This window comes from Chrysochloris asiatica, unplaced genomic scaffold, assembly GCF_000296735.1.
Source record: "Chrysochloris asiatica unplaced genomic scaffold, ChrAsi1.0 scaffold00079, whole genome shotgun sequence".
NCBI lineage: Eukaryota > Metazoa > Chordata > Mammalia > Afrosoricida > Chrysochloridae > Chrysochloris > Chrysochloris asiatica.
Window position 1 is genome coordinate 134,842 of NW_006408597.1, and position 11,097 is coordinate 145,938.

Genomic DNA, 11,097 nt, shown 5'->3' on the forward strand with positions numbered 1-11,097 from the left:
TTGGTGTGCTTGGACCACCAACCTTAAGTTCAAACGGCTTTGCAGTCTGGCGCATTAACCCACAGCGTCACACCAGGACTCCAAGGACGCCAAGGTAGGTTCCCTTATCTTGCATGGAGAACACAACCCTTGCATGTCTCCAGCACACATGCTCCCAGGAATGCCCACTAAGCAGGGGAGGTCTAGGTTGATCTGATTGGTACATGGTAGCCACACTCAGCAGGCGGTAGCATCCTTTTTCATGTAGAGCACATGGTTATAGAAGCCTGAAGTGGCTTGGCCTTAGCAAAGGTGAGCCAATCATCAGAGATGGAGAGATCTCCAGTTCAGATACAGAAGTCTTGCAGTCTTTCTTCTTTCTCTCTCTTGTTTCTCCCTTCCTTTCTCTTTTAGTTCATTTACTCTTTTTTTTATTGGAACTTTTCATTGTGCATTGAGTGAAGGTTTACAAAGCACATCATCAGTTTTACAATCAATAAATCAGACACTTTGCTTCATCTCAATGACTGCAATCCCTTCATGTAACAACCGTTGTACCATTTCCTCCCTGTGGTTCTTATTTCCACTGCCCTCTCCTTCCCAGCCCTTCTCAACTGCTCTGAAAGACATCATGTCAGAAGGTCCTGAATCGAGTAGGAGACAGCGTGAAACCAAACTCAAAATTAAATATATCTATATGACTGGGGTTACTGGTAAAAAAAAAGAGACTGGAGGAACCCAAGACGATGAATCTTCAGGTCAGAACAGTACCCACCCTTGTGGCTTCATTTTCAACTGAGCCACAGACAGATAGCGGGAACAGCACTCGTGAGGTGCGCTCACCACTGAAAGGTCAACCGATCAAGAGGAAAGGGTAACATTTACTAGAGGGATTCCTTGCTGGGAGTTTTTTTCATCAGGATCTACAAATTCCCAGGGAGGGTTCTATCTGGACAATGCCATTCTGTCTGACCTGCACACCTGGCACCACTGGGCATGGCAGGAGCTGGCAGCAGGCCCCTAACCTCCAGGCTGCTGCAGACAGAGCACATTGTTCCCCTGGTTCTCCCTGTAGCATACACAATTTCACTTCTTCCAGCCAGAGGCAAGTTCTCCAAAGACTGCCTGGTGAGCTGGAGAAGGCCTGAAAGTGCCCACATCAGGGGAGGGGGCAGGCACCAGGTGCTCAGAGGGCTTTTTTTGTGACAAGTCCATGCTCTACCACCCTCACCCCTACCCCCACCATACTGACCTCCTACTTCTCCTCAAGCCAGCGGGCATATTCCCCCAACCTCCCAGCTTTCGGGCTTTCACACTTAGTACTCCCTCCACTTGGAATCCTGCCCCGTCCTTCACCTTCTTTAGATCTTAGCTCAGCTTTCTCACTGAGGGCTCTCCTAGCCCCTCCATGTGCAATTGCAGCCCCCGCCCACCCCACATTCCCTTCCCTGTTCCTGCTATCTCTCTCCCCATAGTTTCTATGAGTGTGTGGCACACTGTTTGTTTGATCTGCCCACGGGCCAGACAGAATCTAAGTGCCACAAGGGAGGGGGTTTTGTCTGTCTCACTGGTGGCTGTGTAACAGACCCTGGCGCGGGATTATTTCATGAAGGTCGGAATTTCCCTAGCAGGGTATGACCTAAGCACAGTATTCCCGAAGCCATGGCCCAACGTCAGAGACACTATGGGAGACCAGAGGTGACATGGGCAGTCCTGGAGAAGCCAGTCAGTATACCACAGGGCCTCAGGACCCATGCCTTCACCATGTCCCTGCAGAAAGCCACATTGCTGTCCATGCGCTCATGACCTCTTGCTGTATCCTTGGGGTGCCCCCTGAAGTCTAGGGTGGGCACTGTAGCTGGTGGCAACGTACATATGAGTGAGAAAATTGAGGTATCCAGAACTTCGTAAGTAAGTGGTGGATGTAGATTCTGGAACATGGATTCCCCAGGTTCTCCAACCACGTGATGCTCAGCTCCTGAGTAAAGGACGTGGTCCAGGTAGAGTGTGGCCAGGACACAGGACAGGCAACAGGAGGCTTGACCCCACAAGGCCTGAGCCCGAGTCTCACTCAGGTTTAGCTGGTTCTTGAACAGGCCCACGGGCTGCACCCCGGCCCAGAACACTCAAGCTTGGCCACACTGAAAGGCTTCCCACGCCAGCCCTCTGCTCTGTGGTCATTCCATACCTCCTGGGACAAGACCAGGGGGCAGGACCAAGGTCTGGTGGAGAGCAAGCAGGCACTGTCAGCGCACGTCTAAATCTGCCCATTATTTTAAAACAAAAACACAGTTGTTACTCGGACTCATGGAACCCATGCATTATCAGAGTACAACTGTGCTCCTCAGGATTTCCAATGGCTGGTGTTTCCAAAGCAGGTTGCCAGCCCTTTATTCTGAGGTGCCTCTGGAAGAGCTCAAACCTGTAATCTTTTGGCTAGCTGCTCAAGTGCGCCACCATTTGTATATCCATGGATTTCCTGCACCACTATAGGTTTTCTGCTCTCATAAAGATTTACAGCCTCAGAAACCCTAATACAGAGTCACTAGGGATCCGACCCGACTCAACAGCTCACAATAACAACATAGGCCAGATATCTTTCCTCAGCAAAGGCACCAGAGGGAGCAAGAATAGATGTTACAGGGCAGACTCTAGAATCAGACAACTTGATGTTGAATTCCAGTCTGTCACTTGGCAGCTGGATAATCTAACCTCTCATAGTCTCACTTTGCTCATCTGTAAATGGGTACGCAAAACAGCATCAGCTCCACACAGTAAACAGCAGAGTTTGTTGCTGTTATAAAAGAAAGGGAGGGAAGTAGGCAGCCTGCCGCCACTCACTCAGGCTGGCTGGAGACCTCTGAGGGTGTCAGATTCCTCAAACCACTGGATTTGCCGGTAACTGTTGCTATAAAGTTCCATGGAGTCAGTTCTGATTCAGAACGGCCCTGGATAGGGTTTCCGAGGAGCAGCTGGTGAGCTTGAACCATCAAACTTTCTGTTCAAACTGACCTTACGGTCCAGTGCATTATCCCACAGCGCCACACCAGGACTCCCAGGATGATGTAGGCTCAAGATAATCCAGTCTGGATGGACACTTCTCCAGGGCTGTGGGATTATTCCAAAGAGGGGCTGTCTGGTCTGAGTGTGACTCTGGAAGAGAGACCCCAAAGCCACTGAATCTGGAGTTTCTAATGATCACATGTGCGTCCTCTCTGCCCATTCACCAAGGAAGTGTGCTACAGTCTCAGGAAAATCTCCCCCAGTGGGTGTTGGATGTGGTGAGCCTGTTTTTCTGGATTTTCATGAAGGGCTTTCCAGGCTGGACCAGAGATGGTCCGAGCTCCTCCAGCAGCTGGGTTGGGTGAGGAGTAGGGTTTTGTTAGCAGCTCACCTGCCCAGGCTTGGTCCAAAGCAGAATCTAGGGGAGGGGCGCGGGGACAGGTCCCTGTCCTCGAGGTCTGGAGGAGAGAAAAATAGTAACCAAAGCTCTGTCTGTTTAGAAACAGGGATGGGCTCGATGCCTTTGGGAGCAGTGGAGACAAGCAGTTCTATATCTGAAAGGTCAGTGGGTCTGGAAAACAGTGCAGAGAAGGACAGGGGCCCTGGCCCTCCAGAAGGCTGCTGTGGATGTCTGGGGGGACGCTGCTGAGCTGACCCCTTCTCATGAGACTCAGAGATGAGGTTCTAGGAACGTCATTTTAGAATCCAAGGTGGGGTTGCAGTGAGAGAGGAAGGGAGGGCTGTCAGAAGAGCCAGCAAGCCCTGTGTGAAGAGTGGATCATGTATGACACCCACATGATGCTCCCTTCTCAGCTGGAGGAAGCAGTGTACCATCCGGGGTTTAACTGGGTGTTCGCAGCAAGAAAGCCTCCCTCCAGGCCTTCCCAGGACCTGTGGGCAGGTGTCAGAACCTCCTGTACCCACACTCCAGCCGGGATGCTGTGGCCCCATGCGGGAAGGGAATTACATCCCATTCCTTCTCCAGACTCTAACCACGTCCTGCTCTTCAACAGTGTGGACACTCCCCTCCAACTTCATGATGGCCCTTTCCACAGACAGCGTGCTGGAAAGAAAAGCAACAGACAGCCTCCGGGTAGAAAGCACTTTATTAGAACTGAATGAGCCAATGTGGTCTACTGAGAATACCTTCCTTACAAAATAACCTGGATGGGAATTCTGTGCTGCCTGCAAGCGTCTTCCGAGTTAGGCTGGTATTTCCTCCTGTCTGAGGCAGAGGTTTCTCTGTGTAGGGAGCCCGATGTGCCGTTCTCTTGGGGCTCAGGGGTGCCTGGGCTGCCCCACAGCCTCCTCCTTCTCCATCTGCAGCTGGTCCCATTCCATGAGGAGCTCTGAGGACACCTCCGTATACAGATGGTCCCAGTCCCAGCTGACATCATCCTGCCAAGAGGGGTACCGCTGGGTAAGACAAAGAAAGGCCTTTGCCCTCAATCACAGCCACCTCCCCACTCTCACCCTGGCCTCAGAGAGGAGAGGCCCAGGTTAGCCTGTGGGCCAGCCAGTGAGGGAATGAGGAGCTGCTGCCGCCCCCGGCGTACCTCTCGAACGTCGTGCTCCGGTGCAAGGACTTTGGTGAGCAGCTTCAGGTCGATCTCTCCATCCTGTGGATGCAAAGGGAGCCTCTAGGCACAGGCACCTCATGCAAAGCTAAGAGGATCCGGTGGGGAGCTCTGGAGCATCCCAAACCCAGACCTGCCGACATGCCTAAGCAACCGAGGAACGCAGTGAGCAGGCCCGTGGCCACACCAGAAAGGCAGAGTGGAGAGGTACAGCATCAGGTGCCAGATGAACAGCTGAGGGAAGCAGGGACCTGGCACTGGAAAACGTTAGGTCCAGGGAAACAAAGATACTGAGGGGAGCATGCCTCCAGCGAAGGGACTGTTGTCAGGCAGCATCAGGGACCCATGGAGGAGGCGTTTTATCACTTCCGGTAAACTGGGGTCTTTCTATGGCTGCTATTGGAGCTTGTGTGGAAGCTGGTCCACTCACCAAGGTCTGGAAGGCCGAGTACTTCATGAGGTCATTGTCTAGGTCACGGTAGGTCATCACCCGGTTGACCTGAATGCTGCAGGAAGGAGACAGTGAAAGGAAGTAGCACAAATGAGAAGAAAACGCTTCCCAAAGGAGACACGTGGCCCCATCCCCCCCCCCACCCCCCCCCCACCGTGGGTGGTGCTCAAAGGGTCATGTTGCAGCCTCTCTGCCAGCTTCACTCACCTGTCATTCACCTACCTGGGAGGGGCTGCCACCTGCAAAACGAAGTCTTCTTCCTGTACTTCCTCCAGGTCCGGAATAACAGGAATGTCTGCAGAGAGAGGCGAGCAGCAAAACCATCAGCAGCACTAATGGGACCCTCGTCTGCCTTTCTATCTATTACTCACCTTCCGCATGTCAGCCAGGGGGGCACAGGCTGAGGGTTAGAATAGACAGTCACACAGTGACCCCCACAACTAGACCAATAAATCATATCAAAATAAATGGAGAAAAAGTGAAGTTGTCAAATAACTTCATTATACTTGGATCCATACTCAATACCTATGGAAGCAGCGGTCAAGAAGTCAAATAATGTATCGCATTGGGTAAATCTGCCACAGAAAACATCTTTAGACGCCACCACAGCAAGCAATCAAGTTCCTTCAGGACAAACCCCCTTCCAAGACTGAAACTAAAAGGGAACACATTGGCAGGCATGTAAGCTTGCTGGTGAGTGGAAGAGGGGGAAAGGCAGCGATGAAGAAATGGGCTGAGTTCAACCACAATCCATAGACTCCCATTGACCTGGAGATGAGAGAGAGAAGAGGAAGGGCTGGTTGGTCCAAAGTGTGGTGAGACCTGGGGACACCTGAGCCCATGGACAAGGACATAGCCACAGAGGGCTAGAGTATAGCATCCAGCTGATATGAAGTAAGGGGAGACACATAAGAATGCCCAAACTTGCAGATAGTAACCATTTGACCTAGCCTTGATGACTTGATTAAGCAGAACTCGACTAAAGGAAGATAAAAAAAAAAAAAACCAAAAAACAATTTTTGATAAAGGAAACAAGTGTAAATTTCTACAATTGGATGAACTTGACCTATACTTATGGATGTAGTAGCTCAAAATACCAACTGAGAGGGAAGGAGTCTTCATCAAGTATTAATCCTACCTCCTCTGTACACAGGGCAGATAGGGATGGGTAACTTAGACATTGGCTGTCTAAAATGAGGGGCTGCTAAAGGCATGAAGTGACTGCCTTACAATTTTTCAAGAGGGATTTAGTTTCAGAGTATGTGGTGGAAGGTAGAGTCCCCACTGAATAGTTTTCGTCTTGTCTATATGGGTCTGGTGAAAAGAGATTCTTATGATTCAATAGTGAGAAACTGTTATCATGACTAATTGCAACTGTCACAACTGTAAAAGTAGAAGTTTTGTTAACAAAAACAGGGAAGTAGTTAATCTTACAGTCCAGAAACAGAGGACCCTAGGGCCATCAAGAGAGACGAGCACAAGCAGAGTGCGGGACCCTATCCAGAGAAACAGCAACACCAGAGATGGAGGCAGAGATGAGAACACGGAGAGAGAGAGAGCAGCTAAGGGCTCTGGACTCATGGAAAGAGAGGGACTGGGGACTGGCGGTCAGGAGGTAGGCCTGTAGAATGTGCCCTTTGGTTGTTTAAATTATTATATATTCCTGAGTGTTACTGTGTACATCCCTTTACCTCCCCCCTCAAAAAAACAAAAACAGGGAATGGAAGCAAATAGTGTTGAATGATGATACACGGAGGAGATTGTAATCATCGCAATGAAACGATGGTGTAAAGCCAATGTTCTCCCATGTAAACTTTTTCACTCAGTTCTTGATAAAAACAAACAAAATCTTTAATGTGTTAAAAAGCAGAGGGCTAGGGTGCAGCTGAGCCAAGTCATAGTAGTTTCAATTTCTTTATATGTATACAAAAGATGGACAATGAATAAGGAACAATTGTTGCCTTTGGTTTATAGTATTGGCAAAAAAATACTAAATATATCATGAAGAAGGAAGAAATTTGTCTTGGATGAAGTACATTCAGAATGTTCCTTAGAAGTGAAGAGATTGAAACTTCATCTCATGTACTTCGGAAAGTAATCAGGAGGGACTAGTCCCTGGAAAAGGGCATGATAGTTGGTAAAGTAATCATTGTTGTTGTTGTTGTTAAGTACCGTTGAGTCAGTTCTGACCCATAGCGACCCTATATAGGGTTTCCCAGGAGTGGTTGGTGAGCTTGAACCACCAACCTTTCCATTCAAACCGACTTTGCAATCTAGAGCATTAACTCACAGCACCACACCAAGACTCCATTGGTAAAGTAGAGGGTCAGCAAAACAGTCGAAGACCCTCTATGAGATGGACTGATACAAACACAGGAACGATGGTGAGGACCTGCTGTGTACCGGGTCACCATGAGCTGGAATTGACTCAACAGCAACCGACATCAGCAGACATCGGCAATTTCCTAAGAAGTCTTTGGTGACTCCCTGGAGTGGATCTCCAAGTGGAAATGTAAAGAAATGAGAGTTGATCCTTAGGCAACATTTGGGAGAGGAAAGAGGAAGGAGGAAGGAGGAAGGAAGAGATGAACCTGGTGTCGCTAGAGACAGGAATTGAGGATGTGTGGTGCCCTGAAGGAGATGTCACCATAAGCGCCCTCTTCTGACTCCAGGAAGGCTCAGGTACTCATTAACTCAAGAGAGCTACCTCTGCAGTCCTGGCTGAACCTGAAAGGCATTTTACATGAGTGACATGACCTGGCTCCCCAACACTGTATCAAAGGGCAGTGGCTGCATTTGCCAAGTCGTAATACAATAAACTCACTGCTGTTGTGTTGATTCTGACTTATAGAAACTCTATCGGACAAAGCAAATTGCTCCACAGGGTTTGTGAGGATGTAAATCTTTATGGGAATGACTGGTGGGTTCCAACTGTCACCCCTTCTGTTAGCAGCCCACTGGTCAATCCACTGCACCACCAAGGCCCCTTCGTAATATCACAAACAATGCCAGTTCTTCTTTGAACCCTTTAAGTGTAATCACAGAGGTATGAGGAGGTACAAGTTTGCTTCCTCTGTTAGTTTAACAAAGTCCTGCAAATACAGAACCGGAGAGACAGAGCATGGCTTAATTATAGTAACTTGCTTAAGGTACCCATTTTCTCCCAGGAACTACTTCACACCCCAAAGCAACATTTTCTTCTTCAAATGAGTGTCACCAGCTATTTGGTGGGGTTTTGTTAGGTTTAACCAATCAGAGCAGTGGAGGGATGAGGCAAAGAGAAAAAAAAAAAAAAAGCTTTGTGGGAGCCAGGCAGCCCTGGAATTCCCCAAACCAACTGTAAATGTCAAAAGCAAGAAAGGTCCCAGCAAGGAGAATGAAGGAACCCCTCATCCCATTTCCAGGAACTGAACTCATCAAGTTTCTTTTTAAAAGAATAGAATTATCCCAAGATCGGCTGGGAAGACCCTTGCCACTTGTAGGTTAGTCATGATTAAGGCTTTGAGATGCCCCAGTCAAGTAAACTAAGGTCTGTAAATGTCAGCTCCAAGCTGGGCATCTTTATTGTTACTTCCGGTTATAGAGTAGGCAGAGGTTGTACCTGGAAAGAGAGGAAATATACAAGAGAAACAGAGACATAGAAAACAAGGCAGAAAGAAACAGAGAGGTAGAGCAAGAGAATAACACAGCACCAAAAAAAAGGTTTCAGAGAAATTGCTAGTAGGGGCAATAAACAGATATGTACCCCCACTCCCAAAATAACATCACCCTGTAATGAGAATGCAGCTTTCCAAACTTCTCTTACGTGTCCCGGTTCTAAGATTCTACTTGTTCTGCTAACAGGAAGTTGGCTTTCTTTTCTACTCCTGCTGGAGTCTGAGTTGCAGAGGGCGAGCTGGGCTCCCAGGTGCTGGGATGCGCAGGCCCGCAGAGCGGCAGAAGGAAACTGGTAGTGTCTCATGCCATCAGCCTTGTGACAGTTTTGGAGTGAGCCAGCTTGCTGCCTCTGGCTCTCCTCGGGCTTGGAGTCCAGCCTGAGATGAATATTCAGAAGTTGGTAAGGAATGACCCATGCCGACTTTGGGGGCCCCTGTCCCTCCACAACTTTAGCATTTGGGTCCTGTCAGCTCTGCCTAGCCTCCCGGAGCTCTGAGGAACTGCACTTCTGCCCACTGCCCACTGTGGCGCCCCGTGGGCTTTCTTCTTCGTCCCCACTCCCCTCTTCCAAATGTGCACAAAGAGCGTGGGGTGGGCCCATCTGTGACAGGTCAGAGGTCAGCCCGGGCCTTGGCAAAGGGGCCGCTCAGAGTGGCACTGGTGGGGCTGGCCACACAGTGGGACTTCTCTCTAATTGGAAGCCTGGTGCCCGGCAGAGCCTGGTGAAGTGCCTGAGTGGGACATAGCCAGCGATGACAGCCAGGCCACAGCAAGCTGGAACATTCTGGTACAGTGACAGCTTGAGCCATCTCAGCAGAGCTTGGCCATCCAACTCCCGGCCCCAGCGGAACAGGTGGCCACAGAGCAGGTTGTGGACAACTTCAAAGAAGTTTGCAATTTTAGTTTCTGATTTACAATCACAGGCAAGGGCTTGCTTGTGTATATTCAATCGGTTCCTGGGAGTTTCCTTTCTCTGTCCTTTACCCAGCCCTGCTCTCCTTCTCTCACAGACACAAACATGCAGAGACCAGAAACACCTAGAGCAAAGAAAATGTAGTGGAGAAATCTGCATCTTGACAAAATTAGCCCAGTGCCGCTAAGTCAATTCCCACTCATAGCGACCCCTACAGGATTTCCACGGTTGTGCTTGACCAGTGAGTCACCAGTGCGCTTATCTGGAATGGGCCAGCCCTGCCTCCAACCAGAGACGCCTACCTGACCCGCAAATCTGGACAGGGTCCCGGTCTGATTCAACATTTCAAAGCATCAGATTTTAATGGAGGCAAAAAGAAGCAAACAAAATCCAAAACTTGAGTTAACATTAGCCTCACTGACTTCCATGCTGCTAATCAGAACAATAGCAATGAGGCTGGTTCAAATCCTGCCTCTGCCATGTACTGGCTGTGGCTTTATCCTCTCTGCGTCTCATTTTCTTCATCTGTAAAATGGGGACCAAAATGACAGCCACCTCCTATGGCTATTGTTAAGTATTCAGTGAAGTAATCTTTATAAGATACTTAGCATTGTGTTCTGTAGGTGATAAACATTGTCATTATTCTTGTGCCATTAGTGGATAATGTTGAGCATGTAGCTGTTCCTACCTTCATTGTCTCATTTCAGCCTGCCATTTTAGCACCATTTTTCAGATGACAACACTGAGGCTCTGTGAGGGCTTTTATGAAGCCCCAAGCCCCAGTCCAATGGAACACCCAAGCTTCCCACACCCGCCCATTCCCGCTGCTAGCGTAAGACACCTTGAAAGACACCTCCTCCCACAGAGCAGGGGTGATGACTGCCTAGAGTCAGGGCATTTTTTACTTTGTCTGAGACTTAATGTCCTCGTTTCCTTGGCTGTTTCTCTCTATTCCAATCAACATAAACAAACTTTGGCAGATCCTGTCCCACACCATATGCTCCAAATTACTGCTTCCCATGAGTTAAAGGGAGAAGATTGAACAGAGTACAGCCACACCAGAGAGCCCAGAGAGGTAGGTGGAAGAGGGTCGGGCGGCCACAGAGCTATGACGATGCCATGCAATGGGAACCAGCACCCTTTCTCCCCGCCTCCGATGGTATGTAGGACCTTCCCATCACAAGGCATCTTGCTTTCTCTCCCAGCTCAGAACCCTCTAAACCAAGAGTACTTCTCTGCTCCCTGATTCTGGGTGAATGAGCTATTCCACACACTGTTTGACCTGGTCGTTTAGTGATCCATTCATTTGTTGACTCATTCGCCCACTCATCCATTCTCTCATTAGTTGCAGACCGTGTAAGACTGGTCAGAGGTTCGAGGCCCTATAGGCCCGAGTGTAACAAATGAGGCCACTGGCAGTTAATGGCAAATTGTTTTTCATCTTAATATTGTTACATGTATTAATTTAATACATGGAACTCTTGATAATCCACAGATAAATGTGATATTTTCCTAAA

General features: G+C 49.0%; 1 protein-coding gene across 1 annotated transcript in view; it reads right to left on the reverse strand.

Moving 5' to 3' along the window:
* Nucleotides 1-4,260: 4,260 nt before the first annotated feature.
* The window catches only part of IFT43 (intraflagellar transport 43 homolog (Chlamydomonas)), a 152,583-nt gene continuing 145,746 nt past the window's right edge, over nt 4,261-11,097 (reverse strand). Inside the window, exons 6-9 of the mRNA XM_006865601.1 lie at nt 5,233-5,305; nt 4,990-5,065; nt 4,539-4,601; nt 4,261-4,380 (exon numbers count right to left, since the gene is read on the reverse strand). Of these exons, the coding sequence (XP_006865663.1) occupies nt 4,261-4,380; nt 4,539-4,601; nt 4,990-5,065; nt 5,233-5,305 (332 nt within the window). The remainder of the gene's footprint in view (nt 4,381-4,538; nt 4,602-4,989; nt 5,066-5,232; nt 5,306-11,097) is intronic.